Below are 16,374 nucleotides of genomic sequence, written 5' to 3'. Positions count from 1 at the left end.
CATTTTTAATTCCATGGAATGTACAGTACTATCCACATTCCTACCATCACAAAGCAAGACACGTTTCTCGCAAAGGTGGTCCATTTGTATCTTCACACCATTCAAACCATATTTTGTCAGTCCAGTGGTGCTACGCTGGGAGAAAAGTTTATCCATGAGCAACAGACCAGAGCTATTTCAATGTCCTCACTGTTGAACAACCGAAATGGTACTTGATTGGACAACTTTAGCCAAGGCCGTATGCATGTATGCATGCATGTTTGTTTGGGTGACCCGGCGCGCGCGCGCGCGTACGTCAACACAGCAGACGACGCGAGTGAAGAGAGAGAACGTTTCGCGTCATTTCACCGGCAGTGACTCCTCGGTTGTTCCGTTTTGTACGAATTACCGGCGTTGTGCTTAAAATTATTGTGATATCTTTATCATTCATCTCTCAAGGTGCAAAGGTTTCAGTCTTAAGACAATCAGCAAACCTCGAAAATGGTAATGACTTGGCCCTTTCTGTTTACGTTGGCGTTTAACCAGGTGACATAACCTGCGTAAACCTCAATCGTAGCAAAGCAAAGTTTGAATGAAGAATCCTCATGAACTATGCCTCTTAATTCAAATTTGCCATTGCAACTGTTATGGTTCATTACATTTTTTCATTAGATGAAAGTATCCTTGTTAGATTTACAGACCTAAATTAGTTTGGCGGGATGACAACAACTGCAACCTTTTACCTTCCGTAATTTTGTTTATCATTTTTACAGTTGCCATTATCTCTACTAAGAACAGCTCAAAATCACCCTATGGTAAGTACACCTGTCAAAGTAGTTTTAGGTTTGTTATCCATGCTGTGTCCTAATATATCCTTGGTCGATTTTGGTTTAGCTAGTTGAATTGAAGAATGGAGAAACTTATAACGGCCACTTAGTCAGCTGTGACAACTGGATGAATATTAATTTACGTGAAGTAATCTGCACATCAAGGGTATGAAATTCAATTGTTCTTTCATTTCAGACTGACTATGAATGTCGTATTTAATGTCGATGTTTTTCATTCCCTCCTATAGGATGGTGACAAATTTTGGAGGATGCCTGAATGTTATATTCGTGGTAGCACAATTAAATACCTGAGAATACCTGATGAAGTTATTGATATGGTTAAAGAAGAAGTGATGCAAAAGTCACGAGGTCGGGGAGAGATGAAGGGAGGCCGTGGTGGTCCAGGCCAGAGAGGCAGAGGTGGTGCCAGAGGTACTACTATATTTGTTGTTCAAATGATAGCTAACAAACATTCCCTTACCCTTCAATGTAGCATAACATTTGTTTATTTTTCTCTATTTTAGGAGCTTTTGGTGGTGGACGCGGTGGACGACAAGGCCCCCTGGGGAGAGGTGGTGGATTGGGTGGCGGAGCTGGAAGACCAAACAAGCCGAAAAAGTTATAGGACCATGTTTTAAAAGCCTCTCCCCCATCTCTACTTTTCTCCTCAACAATCAGTTGATTTTTGTCTATTATTTAATTCCTTTATTTTTTTTATTTTTCAACTAAATATGTCCAAAAGTACCAGTTTAATTTGTATATAATAGTGTAATGGAAATGATCAATTGGATTAAGTGTCCACAGTTCCAGTCTATCTATTATCTAGATTCAATGCATGTATAAAAATCATTCTCATTTGGTCGTTTTCTTTTTTTTTTACCAATAAAAATAATGGAAGTATCAGTTGAGAAATTTATTTAACCAGAAGAGTTCACAATCGGATAGATTACTTTCAAATAACATTTTCTATTTAAAAATCTAAAAACAACATAGGTATTAGTGGTGACTGTCTTCCTTGTGGAAACGAAGGCCGCAGTATAAGCAGGCGTGATTTCCTGGCTTATCCTGAAAAAGAACAGGTGGTTTCAAAACTAACGGTACTGGCCTTTCCATTTGAGTACAGCTAAGTTCAAGTAACATAACATACCAGATTGATGTAGACTTTAGGGTGGCCAGTTGGGCCGCCGCCACCATCACAAGACACAACACGCTCCTTCCTGTTCTCTGGAGGAACACTGTCGATGAGCTTAGCAGCCCAATTCTCATTTACTAATTTGGTTTTGCCAACAAAGCGCGCCATCCTGTAGTCGTCCTCTTCCCATGCTGAAGAGAGAAAGGAATTTTGGGTTGAGAGATTATCACAAGAGGGAAGTGCTTAAGGCTGCTAAACAAAATATCACTCAAAGCAACTTGGAGGAAATCAATTTAAAGGGTTCAATGATAAGAAAATGAGATGGCCTCCGTAATATACAGAGGGCACTGAATGCAGTTTAATGATTGCCATAGAGACGCTGGACAGACAAATAAGTACTGACACAAAAAAGCTAAAATTTTAAGAGAAAATTTAAAGTAATGAGACGATTTTAAGAAAACAAAGGCTTACTTGTCCAGTGTGTGTAACTTTGTCAGAAGGGAGGTTAGAAGACGCGCAGCGTATCAGAGTTTTGTTGAACTTGGAAACGTCGCCGACGCTGCGTGAAAGCCTCCAAGAGTTGCCTAAAGCAACAAGACCTCGATTTGTGGCCATGGTGGCAAGATCCCAACCACTGGGACCGTTCCTCTGATAAACTTAGGTGTTTTGGCTGCACAAGTCAATGTTGAATGAAGGTTTTGGTTTCCATCAGCTGGGTAGCAGACAGCAGACAAACGACTGCCGTTACGATATGAGAAATCTAGCAGAACAGACAGCGGGAAAATTGGAACGTAGCGGCGTTTCCGCATTTTTAATTTCAAATATGGGAGACCGGTGATGGCGCAGTATTTGAAAACTCGGGTGTTTTATGCTCTATGTTGAGAGAAAATTGTGGCAAGTGTACGGATTTAACAAACTTTCATGATCCAATGGAATTTTTTGTGGTCCTTCCCTGGACTTTCAAAGTGCCTGGCAAATTTACGCCAGTTTCCGCCAGTTAAATTCTCCCCTCCGCAAGGATATAAGGAAAGGGCTCACAGCATGCTTCTAAAATTACAGTTATTTTTATTTACAAATATTTTAACATAAAAAATAAAAAAAGTTGCTGGTAATTGTATGTGTATCATACACGTATGCTGTCGTTGTACCTGAAAAATATAATTATGAATCATTGATGCTGTTAGACTCAATCTTTTTTCGACAGCCCACTTCTGTCAAAGGTCCTGCGGCCCCAACACACCTTGTAATGAGGTACAGTGCCGTGGCACCGAACCCGACCCCGAGTAGCTGCAAGCTCAGGGCCAGGGCGGCGGACGAGCGCCCTTTGGACTCGAGCTCCTCGTCGACCATGGTCTTCAGCTCGGGAGTCTGAAACAAAGCAAGTCTTTTACTGCCATGCGCTGCCGTCGCCGTCTGTCTCGCACTCAAGGGGTTCGAGAAAGAGACTTACCAGGCTGCCCAGAGCGATGTAGAGGAAGAGGCCGCCCGCGAAGGCGAAGATGAGGTACGAGTACTGCACCTCGCCGAGCACCACGCCCAGCACCAGCCCGCCGAACGCCGTGCAGGCCGAGCCGAAGTTGAGCGCGAGCGCGCGTCGGAACGACACGCCCGAGTTGATGAGGATGGCGAAGTCCCCTGTGAAGCACCAAGCACGTTAGGCAACAGCGGCGGTCGAAATGCTGAAGGACCGGTCTCGCACCCCCAGGGGACGCCTGGCAGCCCCATGAGTGCGACAGAGACCGGCGAAAGACCCAACCCACCCAGTTCGTGGGGGAACTCCTCGCAGGCGATGGCCAGGCTGATGGAGACGCCGGTGCCGATGCTCTGCGTGTAGCCCGCGCCGATGCTCATGCCGTCCACGAAGTTGTGCAGGCCGTCGCCCAGCACCACCATCCAGGCCACGGCGGCCAGGCCGCTGCCGCCGTCGCCGTGCGAGTGGCCGTGCGACGCCTGCAAAGCGAGTCCAGTCAGGGAAGTCCTCCTCTCACTCTCTCGCGTGTGTACAGGGCATCCCCCGGTTGAAGAGGGAGAGAGAGAGGCCGCTCGCGGAATCAGTCCAGCGCCCCTGCCGTGGGGAGGATAGGCCCCGCCGCGCGACCACCGCGTCGTCCGGGTCGGCCTACCCTCTCCACCGCAGGGGCCTCGAGCCGTGCGTCGCTCCGTCTCTCTCGCTTTCTGTGGCCCGTAGATGAGCGTTTGCGACGCCCCGTGCCCTATTGGGGCGCACAAGGCCAAGTGCAAGTTATTTCGGACGGGCCGGCTCAGCAGCCGGCCTTGCCAACCTGACGGTCTACCTGACGGCAGCACGGCAGCCCACAGAACGTGGCCGCTTATCTTATCTGGGATTTGGATCCGGAGTCGTGTCACACTGTCGCCGTAATACCGGCCGATCTTTTAACTCCGCGGCGTGCGCGAAGGCCCGCGCAGACCGGCCAGGGAGTTTGTTTTCGATCGAGCCTTTGTCTGTGCGGCCGCGCTGCTACACTGCGGAAGATGGACGCAAGGCGCGCAATGCGCGCAAGGCCGTGAGACTGAGACTGCTGAGACTAGTCCGGGACGGACTCATCTGCAAACCGGGCCAGGCCGCCACGCCGCCATGCCGGTTCCCTCCCACATGCGGAGGCAGATCATGCAGATCCCACGCGACTCCGGTATTCCTTTCTGCCCTCAGGTCCGGTCGCAAAGTAAACAAACGCATCGGCGGCGTCGCATGGCGCGTGGCGAGCCGAGCCAAGGCCTTACCTTCTTCTTGGCCTCGGCGGGGGTGGGCAGCAGGCCGTCCGCCTCGGGGAGGTGGAGGTGGCCGTCGACGTGGTTGTTGGACATGTCCTTCAACGCCACCGTCCCCTTCTCCATCCCTGCAACTGCATCCTTGGGAATGAAAAGAGGCTTTAGTGGGGCGCCGACTGGCCATTCGCTCCGGAAACGGCACAAGTGACACACTTTGATTGCGCGCGTGAGAGAGAGAGGGTAGATCGTTCAGAGAGGCGCACTCACGGGAGCCTTATCGTGGCTGAAGAAGATCTTGCAGGCCGTCTCGCCGAAGTACAGCAGCCAGATGCTGGTCAGCATGATGAGCCCCGTGTCCAGGTGGCTCTGGCTGCCGGGCTGCGTCATGTTCAGACTCTGGGAAAACAAAAACAGTCAACAAACGGCGCCCATTTGAGCATTCGAAGGTGGATGAGAAAGCGTACCTCGGGGATGAGCTGGAAGATGGAGGTGGCGGTGAGCGAGCCGGCGGCCAGGCCGATCAAGAACCTCATGACGGTGGAGTAGTAGCGGCTGTTGAGGACCGGCCAGAGCAGGCCGCCGAAGATGCCCGACAGCGAGATGATGCCCACGGACAGCATGCCCCAGCCCCACACTGCCAACACACACGTCTCTGCTCTGCAGGCCAGCGTCGGGGAGCCTTGGGGAATTCCCTGGGACTTCCCCGGCGCTAGGGTTGCCAACTGGCCCCGTTACCTGCGGACTGGCTGGGCTTGTCGCTGTAGAGCGGTGGCGAGATGGTGGTGGGCCGGTCGGTAACCGCCTCGTCCAGCTCGAACAGCAGGTGGCATGACGCACGCGTGCACTGCAAACACGAAGAACTTGTGACGGGGGAAACTGGTTGCGGGATTCGAACGCCGGCCCACAGTGTCGGGGATGTCGCGTCTATACGACCTCGGCCACGGAGACACTCACGTTGGGGTGCGTGATGCAGAGCGACGGCTCGTTGGGCCTGCGCTGCGAGTAGGGGCTGTGCCAGTCGCCGCACGCGGGCACCAGGTCGTCCAGGCTGGCGCCGGGGCCGCGGGGCGCGTGCAGCGTGCCCGTCGCCTCCCTCAGCTCGCCCCACGTCAGGTTGAACGAGGCCTGCGCCGGCCGCACCGCCAGCAGCAGGGGCAGCAGCAAGGGCAGCAGCCTCCCCGCCATGTCGTCGCCGTGGTCGGGCAGTCGGGCGCGGACCTCACGCGGTCTTCATCGTGCTGCCAACTGCCGGGCAAACTTAACAGCAAGTTCCCCTTGGGGTTCGGGCTGCAGTCACACTGCTAGCTGGCCGGCGATGGAACGCAACGCACCTGAGCGCGGTGCTGCTGCGCGTGGTGTGGCGGCCTCGGTGGCGCCGTCGCCGTCCTGCCGGACTCCAGGCCGCGCTCCAGGCCGAGCCGGATCCGCGCGCCGCACCGCCTGGCAAAAAGGGAACACACGGGATGAGCAATAAAAGCAAGAGCATCGGCGACACCTGGAGGCACCTGCAGGAACCTGGAAGTGGATGAGTTGGCCATTATTCCAGACGCAGACTTCCAGGTGCCGCGTCGCCGTGTCCAGGGCGCGCCATGCCGTGCGCAGCACCGTGTCCTGGACTGGGACGCGGTCCTGGAGGAGGCCTTGGACGCCGGAGTCAATGTCGGAGGTGCACTCGATGGGAAAACGAGGCACGCGGCGCGCACGCATGACTGGCCGCATTTTTTTTTGGCAAGAAACAAGAGGAGTAAGGACAAAAAGGTCGACGCGTCAACGCGGAACGCTCTCTCGGCACGCGCTTTTTGCTCTGGAGGAAGGGCAGGGCCGTGGCAGGGCCATGGCAGGGACGGCCGCGCTGAACTTGGCCATGACGGCGGCCGTGCTGTACGGGGGGAGCCGCAGCCACGGCCTCGGCCAAGGTTATTTCCGCAAACGCATTGAAGCGGCCATGGCGCCTGGCGGGTAGGCAGTCCCGCACGCAGCCGGTTCGACGGGACGGCCTACCCCGCCACCGTAAGGGGCCGGTGGGCGACCCTCGGTCGAGAGATCCTCTCTTTGAAGCACAAGCTAAGCACGCACTGACCAATTAGGCTACTTTACACGCGCCTGGATTCCCCTGCCTGTCCGCGGTGTCTCTCGGCCCCTCCAGGCCGGGCTGGCCGCTGGCCGCGGGCCAAGACACGCCACGCCGTAACTTACGTCAAATCGAGTCGGTTACAACTTAAAGCCGCTCCGAGATGCGCGGCGCACGTGGGTTCGTAGGTGTGTGAGTGCGTGCGTGCGCGTACAATGCCTCTGGCCCCGTCTTGCCAACTTTGGAGTCCGTCTGACACGCGCCACGGATTTTGCGTCTGTAGACTGATTCGGCTCAGCGTTTCGTATGTCGCGCCTGTGAGTGCGAGAGAGACGGAGCGGCGACGACAGCGATGTGCGGAATGAGTCTGTTGGTGGCAATGCTCGGAGTCACGTACGTGCTCTGCGCGGGAAGGCCGCCCTGGGCTCTGGCTGCTCTGCCAATCATATCAGCGGCGATACCTCATTGCCCGTCTGGCAGTCTGGCCGTCTGCACTGTCTGGCGCCGAGGGGCCGGCCGTCAACCCGCTGCCACCCTCCCTCGTTTTCGAACGGAACGCATCGTGACGGTAGCAATGACCGCGGCCGCAACTCCAGACGCGTTTTGAGCCCCACTGTGCAGCGCGTTTCGCGTTCCAAGGGAAGTGGCCCGACAACTACCTGCTTGCTACTCGGAGGGAAGTCCGGGCTTCTGCTGTTTACTTCCGTCGCGGCTTGGGACAGGGGCAGTCGGCAGCCTGCTTTGCGTGCACGCGTCGCGGGCCACCACTGGCACACTGGAATCCAGGCTCCGCCAGCTCCAGCCACGCGCTGCGCTCGACGCCCACGCTCGCCACGCTCCAAGGCGCTGACTGGCGAACTCGCGGACTCGCAGTCGGGCTTGTGGACGGCGCGGACAAGGCGCGGAGTCTGACTGGAGGACCGGCGCGGCGCGCGCCGCGTAATCTGCCTGCACTGCCTGTCGCCGCCGCCGCCGCAGACTCGATTACACACGCCCTGCCCGCCCCGCCACCACCCTGCTGCTGCGATCCTTGACCGTGGCTCGGCTCGGCAGGGACGTGAGCAGGGCCACGTCCTGGCCCCTGGCAGCCTCTGGCCGAGGACCGCGTCGTCGCCCCCCAGCCAGAGCGCGCCAAGCGCAGAATGGGTGAGACTACGGTACCGTCGCTGCCTGATAGTGTGTCCGTCGAGATACGGCGCGGCATTAGCGTACCCGTCAACAGCGCGTGTTCGCCCGAGCCATGTCGTCCCTGGTGCCGGACGCCGTTGCAGGACAACGAGTACCTGGTGGTGGCTGCAGGGCTTGGCTTGCTGCAGGGCGCCCCGGTGACGCCGATGGCTTGTCGCGATCCCGCTCGGCGTGCGCACTGCGCGGCATGTGAGCTGCACCCATCGCCAGTTCCCTTCACCTTAGCGCCGCTGCCGCTGTGTGTGTGTGACTACATAGACGGGGCGGCACCTTGCTGCTCTGATAAGATATAATTTCCTTGCCGCTTTCGTCCGCCACTCGGAAGCCAATACACCCCGGACCGGCCAGCCACGCCCATTTGCAGAGGCGTTTGGAGGTTCGTCTCATCACTTCCGGTTCGTGGTTGAGTGTAAATAAAGCCTGGAAGCCCTCATGGGCCACGGCCGTCGTGGTCATTCCCTGCTGCAGATTTCAACCGGAGAAAACCAGAGGCACCGCTTTTCCGGGAGGAGATGAAGAGGGGGTTGATTAGATTGACATTAGACAAGGTGGCTTCTGTGAGTTACAGGTAAGACTTTATTCTCACCAACAAAATAGGATGTTACATTTTGACATTAGGATACGGTTTTGGAAATACAACTATATCTGTAAGTAAAAAGGGGGAAATGTGCAAAGCTAATCATGTCAAGGAAACCAATACATCGGGCTATTACATACAGGGGGTCACATCATAAAATGCACAGAGTAATCGGAATTATGACACATACAGATCAGAAGACTACTGAGACATTACTCATGTGTTTATTTCAACAGAAATCTTATCTGAATGTGTCATTGAATTATATTTTTAGAGAGTACCAACACAAAGTAAGATAACAGGAAAAAAAATATTACTTTGCAAAACAGTGTAAGAGTTCAGTTGCACAGTATTGTTCCCTTCACACAGTCAAAAACTGAAAGAAGAAAAGATAAATATGGGCAAACATAAGGTAAAACAAAATCATTTCACAAGTGATTCAAAAAGTATATATTAATTATGGACAAATAAAAATAAGTTCATGTGTCCGCCCTCATACATGCTACCAGTCTTATTTACCTTACATCCAGTAAAGGGAGAATGCCAAAGGTTGCAAAAGGCTAACAGCAAAGTAGATATGCACAATTGTGAGGAAGCTATCCAAGAACAATGAAAATTTGGAGGGAATCAAACCGATTTCAAATCTAGAGCAAATTCTACAGTGATTTAGGATGAATATTTGCAACAGCTATTTTTCTACAATGTGTTGTAGGAGAAGGCGTCTCTCTAAAGGCTGGTCAAAAACTCCCTGGCACCCTTTCAACATTGTACTAGATGTAAGACTTGTCTTGTCCCTGTTTAATTCTTAACTACTATTGAAAAAAGAAGGGAACAACCCAGAATAAAATATGTTTTCAATAACAATACATATCTCTTTCTTAACTTAGAAACAATCCCTGTAGTCCTGATTAAAAAGAAATGACATTCCTTTATGTATTTTTAGCCCTAAAGTTACATCGAGCTTTCTCAAAAGTATAAAGCAATAACAAATTTGGTTGTTTTTTCATGAAGTATGAAACAATTTCTCCAACTCTCAAGAGTTGGAATAACAGAATGTTTTCTACCATTTTAAATAGTCAGTATAAGAACATCAAACTCACCAAGACAAACTATAAATATTTTTCCACTTCTGAACACAAATAAAACCCAACATTCATTCAGTGGTCGTTTTTTATCGAACCAGAAAACAAGGGACACATTCATTCACGATAATACTTGATTAAATAAAGTCAAATAAAAACTACCAAAATAGGAGAAAACATCCTGCTAAGATAGAATAAATTAATAAAACATTAAGAAAAATTCAAGAAATTCTAATATTAGAATTTATTTATTATTTAACATTTAGAGCAAGCTCTACAACATAATGTGACTTAAGTTCAGCAGCCACAACTCCTACAGACGGTCCTCATCTTCTGAATCACAATCACAAGAATCCAAAAGAGCAATTACCTTATTATCACATAGGAGAAAGTAATACATTTCAAGCGTTGTCCCCAAAGGAAACCTCGCAGCTCATAAAAAAAAGAAACAAGAACTATAACAATTGACAGGTTTAATTATCCTGCTTTAAATTAGATTGGTTACCTTTCTCAAGGTTAATTCTTTCTTTCAGCACATCTATCTATCTATACATCATAACATCTGAGCTCTGATACATGCACATATAAGCATCACAAAGTAATCTCTTGGCGTGTTCAGGCAGTTGACGATTGTCTTTGACATCCATTAAGGATTGAGCCCCCTTGTCAGATAACCAGTACGGTAAGTCTGGACACGGGACCATTTCGGGAATGTTATAGCCATCTTGTTCTCCTGTAAAGAAAAAGGAGAGACACTAGTTAGATTGTGCTGGCTACATGTTACAGAGTTGTATCCAGTCCATTCCTATTTTGTACCTACCCTTTCGGTCTGCCATAGAGTCAAAGAAGCACCATGGGGCATCCAAACCACTTCCACATTTGACAAATGCAACATAATGAGAAGTCTCAATACAAACAACTGCAAACAATTCCATGTACAAACGAGGAATGGTAGAACAGGCTTCCTGCAGAGATTTGAAATCTGATGGAACACTGATCCGTCTCCAGGTATGATTACTGCGTCTTTGATGACAGTGAGCCTTGAAAATGAATAACAGATTGAAGAGATTATAAAAAAAAACAGTAAGTAAGAGCAAAAAGGTAACAGATTGCTGCTCAAGCAGCCAAATACTCACAGTTCTGAGGCACACCTCACAGTATGCTATGTTGTCCAGGCCAACATCAAAATAATCCATGCAATCTTTGCATTCAAATTCAGCAAGTTTTCCACAAACTGTACACTGCCGTGGAGCTGTAACAAGAAGTATTGTAGGGATTGTAGGTAAATAAGACATTCTTTTCAAAGCAGTAGAGAGGCAAGAAAAACTGACTTACAATCCTCAATGACATCAGTTACATCAAGAACCTGTGATGGTAAAATGCGAGGGTACATCTTGAAAGATTTCCCAAACCTAGGCATTTGAATAATGAGGCAAGAGGGCACCTGAAAATAGAAGGTTGTGCAGATCGTTGAAACATTAACATTAGGTATCAAATCACATGAGCCACAAACAAAAGCTTTTATTACCTCCTTTAACTTGATATCACTGGCAAAGAAACTTTGCTCAAAGAGCTTCTGAACTGATGGGAGTTTAAGCTGTTCATCTTTTTCAACAAAGAGTTGGTAATGGTAGGCCTCCTGCCCAGAGCTCAGTTTCAGATATGGTTCAGCTCGTAAAATTTGAGCGACGAGTGAGTTCAAAAACTCTTCAGGGTCTAAGACAAGAATAAATAAATAGTACAGTCAAATTATTTCTAAATAAATTTTACATTCTTCCAGTTACGAATCACTAACCTTTTTCTTCACTAGTTAAGCCCGTTACAGAGGTATGATTTTCTAACAAAGTTCGCAGTTTCATAACCCTATCAGCACGGACAAAAAGTTTGGCACGAAGTGGGTTTACAATCTCTTCACGAAGTACTCTTTGGACTTCCTCATATTGAACACAGTCTTTATCTGTTGGAGGTCTGTATAGCAAGCTATCAAACACGCTGAAAAAAAAAATCATTACTTAGTACAACTTAAATGAAACACAACAGAGTAACACAACTTGAAAAAAATAAATGTGAACACTGAAAAAAATTTATGTGCCACTCAGTACCTGGTAAAAGTGAACATGCTAAAAAGTGTGGCATCAAGATAGCAGGAGTTATGATGGCCCTGAATACCATGTAATTTTCCACACTTGCTTTGAAGGTCTCCACTGACTGCCACTGGTCTTATGATGCCTGGGATAACTGGACAATCCGGCTGTCCAAACGCTGGAAAATAAGAAAGTTGAATACTCAAAATATTCTTCAGAGCTAAGAGGATGAGACCAGACCATGGAACTATCCTCATAGTTAGTGACATAAAAATCTACTGATGCAGTGAGAACATACTTTTACTTTTCGAGTCATCACTTGGACTTTGAGAAGGTTCTTGAAACCGTCCATCTTTTTGACAAAGATTAATGTTGACAAAGTATGCTCTGCGAGGGTTACACGTAAAATATCGTTGGTTATGAAATGTTCCATCAGTAAAATCTGCCCGTTCCTCTTCCTGTAACGTTTTGAAAAATAAAACAATTTGTAAGGCATTTTAAGGTAGTAATAATTGACCCAATAGTTTAAGAGCAACATACCATTTCTATTCCTGCTATTTTTCGAGACCTTTTGCTTTCAGGGGAAGTACCAAGCCAACGAATCACTCCATACATGGGCTCTCCGTGAACCGCCACTTCCACGACAGACCCAACACCTAAATCTGTTGGGCCTGGTTGTTCAGGTTCATCTTGTAAGTCCTGAAAGTCATATGCTTCTGGTGTGTCATAAAAACCTTCTGCACCACCAACACTTTGGGTGTCTGGGCTCTGATGAAGTAGGCGATCAGGGTCAATATCTGCAAAACATTAAGGGTCATAGTATTAATGCTTTGAAACAGCAGAAAAATAATACCCAATCAGGAAGAGCATTGAATGTGAAGAATATTTTCTTTTAAGATGGTGAAATGGAAACAAAGCAATATCAACACAACCACAAATGTTTAAGATTGCAGGTATGTATCTCTTTTAAACAGTTTTGCTGCATGCTCTGAAAAGATTTAGTATAAAAAGTAACACTATATTAGAGCACACAGAAACCCACCACTCTGGCGGTATATGGGCGAATGTGTTAATGGAGACTGTTGCAATGAGAGCTGAGATGATGAATGAAGCGAAGAGTACTGAGAGGACTCCTTTTGCTTTTTCAAAGCTGCCTCTGCCTCACATTCTCTACGCCACAATTGGTATTCCTCCTCATCTCGATACCAATCACAGTTCAAAACAAATATAGGGATATCTTCCAATGCAACTTCCATAGCTTACAATTTAGCTTCAACACTCCGAAATAATTGGAATTCCAACCTCCAGCAGACTGAACATTTTCATTTCCTCAAAATTAAACAAGTGGAAAAGTAGAGGCAAAGTTGTGAAAGAATGAGATTCAAGCAATGTATTTGAACAATCAAAAAATTTTAAAAACCACAAACTTAAACTTTTTAGAAAAATAACAGGTATGAGGCTCAACTAGGGCAGCACAGAGGAAGAAGGAAATGCACACAGAATAGACTCGTCCCGGCCAGGCCGGTAGGGCCGACGGTGCTACGCCACGGTGTGAGCTATTTTTAACTTGGCAGCTGACTCTGGTGGGGGGAGGGGGCAGGGGACATATGAATCACTATCTTAGACATTTTAAACTGAAATTGTAAGGAACCAAGATTCACATGTTTAATTATTAAACTAATATGCCGTTCTTAAAAAAAAAAAGGTTGTGAGAATTTTTTTTTTTTTAATCAATGTATAATGACTTTGGGAGAGCGGATTGTTGAAGAACTTACCATTTGAGTCTTGATGAGAGTGGAAAATCTGTTCCTTGCAGCTAATTCCTTTGCTACTTCGATCATTTATGCTTGGGCTAGAACTTGATTCATAATCCTCCTTTGATCTATTTGTCCATGCTTGAGTCTTCTTTCGATCATACTCTAGGCGAATACTATCACCATCACCATTATTTATTTTAGGGGACCTTGTTTGGTTTTTGTACTTGCTTCCATTTGCATCAACATAATCGTTCAACATTCTCAGCTGATCATTTTCTCTACTATTAAACTTATCCAATTTTAAATTAGAGGAATTATTCCCATAACTTGTGAGATCAGAATCCTTTAAATAGTTGTCTCTTTTGCCTTGAGCATGTGATTCATTCTTCAAGCAGGAGATTGTAGGCTCAATGCTCAGAGGACTCAACAGAGACCCATTTAAGTTCACATTATCAGTAGTATCAAGCATTGAATTTTGGCTGCTGTTTTTGGCTGCTGTATAAAGCTGGTCAGGTCTTAGGGCTCCACTGCTTGATGCACTTGATAATCCTGAACCCAAACGTGAATCTAAATTCTTAGAACTTTCTGATTGATTAGCAAGAGGTTTCTTTTTCTTCTTAGAATCTGGAAAAAAGTAAGAAACATGTGTGACAGTGAAAAACAAGGGTATATGCATGCAGAAAAATATTTCCACAGAAAATATAAAGGATTTCAAAAACTAACCAATGGTTGACAGACTATCATACAAATCATCAGCTCTTACTAATCCCAACACAGGTAAAAACGCAGCATGATTTTTTTTTGTTTCAAAGTACTTTTTTCCTCTGTATGATCCATTTGTCTTTCCAACAGGATTGTCCTAAAAGATAAAAACAAGGGAAAAATTAATTAATATTAAAATACCTTACGGTAAATCACTCAGTAACATTAAAAAAAGAAAATTTCATGCTCCTACTCACAAAGTCCACACCAGCATGTAGTTCATCTTTCATTGGATCCAAATGACCAAGCCACCTCACCACACCATGTTCTTGACCAGAGTCACGAAACCACACGACTCTCTCTCCAACTTTGAGAGGTTGTTCATCCATTAAAACAGGACTTCTATTAGGGCTCAAATCTTTAAAAAAAAAATTAAGATACAAAATTAGAATGCATCAAATTTCATCATAACAACCAAAAAATGTCTAACATGCAAGAAACAAATTAATCAAAACGTTACCAATTAGCCTTTCAGTGTACTCAACACGTGGAGACAGCTGAGTCCCATGAGACATACTTTCAAATTTAGCTCTAACTTCTTGAACGCCACATGTTCGAAATGGTAAATAATCCTTTGGAGACTAAAATTGTAAAGGAAAAAAAGTTAATGGAAAGCTATGTACTGCAACCCTGCTCTCTGTTAAGATGGCAGATTTTAAATACAAACCTGAATGTAACTTGAGTCAAAGTCAGACTGTGCATAATTTTGAATAAAATCGGAAAAAGGACGGAGCCTATTTATAGCAACAAATATACCCCTTCCAGGTGGACAGGAAAAGTACCGAGAGGATCCTGAATAAGATCCATCACAGGTGTCAGGGTCTTGTATATCTGCATCCTGCAATGTAAAGGAAATCAATAAGAATCAGTTTTGGAAGTAAAACCAATTCAGACAAATATATTTACAAGTAAGGCTTTGTTATTGAGGTCAATACAATATGCTGACTAGCAGAAAATTGCAGCTTGCACTATAAATGTGTATCCAGCACAAAAATAATTATGGGTCTACGTTAAGCTTGCCATTCTATGAAACAGCACATCAATGATCACTTAGACTAATTGCTGGCCAGAGAGGGCAAAAAATGCCAAAACCTACAGAAGCCTAAGCTGAAATATGACTCGACTCAACTCAAGGCATAGCATAAGACTACGCAATCTCACACAACACCAAAGTGCAGCAATGAAAATAGTAGTCATGGATTCATCGAATAATTGTATGATAAGGTGAACTTAAAAAGAAACTAAAAAGAAAAAGGTCTACTGTACCAATATTTCAAGTCCAAAGTAAGTTCCAAAGCCCATCTGATGGACAGGTCCTCTATACTTCACAAGGGCTTCCTTGACATGCTGTGTTCCATGGCCATTGGCGCCAAGTGGTGACTTCTTGGGTAGTAAGTAAACCAAACTACCCACATTAATATCAATGAGCTTCTGGCATAGATCTTCATTCTGAGCAACCTCAACTCTTTCAGTTGGAGAGGATATGGCCAAAATGAATGGTTTCAATGAGTTGTCGAAGGGAACTATGTTTGCCAATGGGCATTCCCACAGGTGCTCTTCAAGCGAGCCATGAAGCCTTTCACTGTTGTCGATTCGAACTGCCACTAACTCATCTTTGATAACATAGTCAATATACACAAGAGTTCCTAACCTCAAATTCTGATGATGTTCCCTCCTGTTAACTTTCGCAGCCATGTAATTCTTTTTCACAACAAAACATTTTAATTCATCAGAACTTCGCATTTTAGGTGTGTAAACGTCTAAAGACCCGACAACAAGTAGAAAACGTCAAAAGAAGCCAAAACAAAGGTAGCGTGATTTCCGATTGTTAGTAGACAGTTCCGTCCAAGCAGGCAACATAAAGCTCATGCAGCATGTAACGAACAGCATGCCGTTGTCTTGAAGCACATGAAACTCAGCAGTATATAGATAAACAAATGTCAAAATTACGCACAACAGTTCAACCGAACCACAACACTGCACTTGACATGTTAAGTCTGACAACAGTGTCGCAAGTGACAGACAAAACAAAACACAGCTCAACTTGGCAACAGAGCCAAAAGCCAACGCTAAAATACCAAAATTTAAGAAAGTCAACGAACACCTTCGAACAGTAAAGCACAACTCACACAAAAAGACACTTTCGATAAAATATTGAAGATAATGAAAGAAACTACCACAAAAA

The 16,374-nt window shown here is 46.6% G+C and overlaps 4 protein-coding genes across 7 annotated transcripts; 1 reads left to right on the top strand and 3 right to left on the bottom strand.

Annotated features, from left to right (window-relative positions):
• Window positions 1-311: 311 nt before the first annotated feature.
• LOC117639605 (U6 snRNA-associated Sm-like protein LSm4) lies at window positions 312-1,665 on the top strand. Its single transcript, XM_034375440.1, has 5 exons — window positions 312-483; window positions 753-794; window positions 874-972; window positions 1,055-1,238; window positions 1,331-1,665. The coding sequence occupies exons 1-5, from the start codon at window positions 481-483 to the stop codon at window positions 1,429-1,431; spliced, it is 429 nt and encodes a 142-aa protein (XP_034231331.1). The 5' UTR covers window positions 312-480; the 3' UTR covers window positions 1,432-1,665.
• A 39-nt stretch (window positions 1,666-1,704) lies between these two features.
• Window positions 1,705-2,670, bottom strand: LOC117639606 (NADH dehydrogenase [ubiquinone] iron-sulfur protein 6, mitochondrial). Its single transcript, XM_034375441.1, has 3 exons — window positions 2,400-2,670; window positions 1,954-2,129; window positions 1,705-1,871 (listed from the first exon to the last, which is right to left on the bottom strand). Exons 1-3 carry the CDS (start codon window positions 2,551-2,553, stop codon window positions 1,803-1,805), a joined length of 399 nt encoding a protein of 132 aa, XP_034231332.1. The 5' UTR covers window positions 2,554-2,670; the 3' UTR covers window positions 1,705-1,802.
• Window positions 2,671-2,983: 313 nt separating this feature from the next.
• LOC117639604 (metal cation symporter ZIP8-like) lies at window positions 2,984-5,868 on the bottom strand. Of its 2 annotated transcripts, none has more exons than XM_034375438.1 (9): window positions 5,623-5,868; window positions 5,404-5,512; window positions 5,133-5,302; window positions 4,936-5,064; window positions 4,681-4,827; window positions 3,699-3,888; window positions 3,389-3,573; window positions 3,179-3,306; window positions 2,984-3,086 (listed from the first exon to the last, which is right to left on the bottom strand). In XM_034375438.1, the coding sequence occupies exons 1-9, from the start codon at window positions 5,851-5,853 to the stop codon at window positions 3,062-3,064; spliced, it is 1,314 nt and encodes a 437-aa protein (XP_034231329.1). In that variant the 5' UTR covers window positions 5,854-5,868; the 3' UTR covers window positions 2,984-3,061. The 2 variants fall into 2 exon arrangements, with proteins under 2 accessions (XP_034231329.1, XP_034231330.1); XM_034375439.1 differs by having other exon boundaries at window positions 4,681-4,809.
• A 2,612-nt stretch (window positions 5,869-8,480) lies between these two features.
• On the bottom strand, window positions 8,481-16,213 carry LOC117639601 (ubiquitin carboxyl-terminal hydrolase CYLD). Of its 3 annotated transcripts, none has more exons than XM_034375434.1 (15): window positions 16,144-16,213; window positions 14,857-15,027; window positions 14,650-14,770; window positions 14,387-14,547; window positions 14,151-14,286; window positions 13,446-14,051; window positions 12,211-12,467; window positions 11,969-12,128; window positions 11,689-11,848; window positions 11,382-11,578; window positions 11,115-11,302; window positions 10,922-11,030; window positions 10,723-10,838; window positions 10,407-10,626; window positions 8,481-10,319 (listed from the first exon to the last, which is right to left on the bottom strand). In XM_034375434.1, the coding sequence occupies exons 3-15, from the start codon at window positions 14,702-14,704 to the stop codon at window positions 10,129-10,131; spliced, it is 2,556 nt and encodes an 851-aa protein (XP_034231325.1). In that variant the 5' UTR covers window positions 14,705-14,770; window positions 14,857-15,027; window positions 16,144-16,213; the 3' UTR covers window positions 8,481-10,128. The 3 variants fall into 3 exon arrangements, with proteins under 3 accessions (XP_034231325.1, XP_034231323.1, XP_034231324.1); XM_034375432.1 differs by having other exon boundaries at window positions 15,456-16,186; XM_034375433.1 differs by having other exon boundaries at window positions 15,841-16,183.
• Window positions 16,214-16,374: the final 161 nt, after the last annotated feature.

The sequence above is a fragment of the Thrips palmi genome, unplaced genomic scaffold (assembly GCF_012932325.1).
Source record: "Thrips palmi isolate BJ-2018 unplaced genomic scaffold, TpBJ-2018v1 HiC_scaffold_11, whole genome shotgun sequence".
In the NCBI taxonomy this organism is placed as follows: Eukaryota; Metazoa; Arthropoda; class Insecta; order Thysanoptera; family Thripidae; genus Thrips; species Thrips palmi.
Note: the sequence above shows the minus strand (reverse complement) of the source record. Positions and strands in the feature narration are given on the sequence as shown.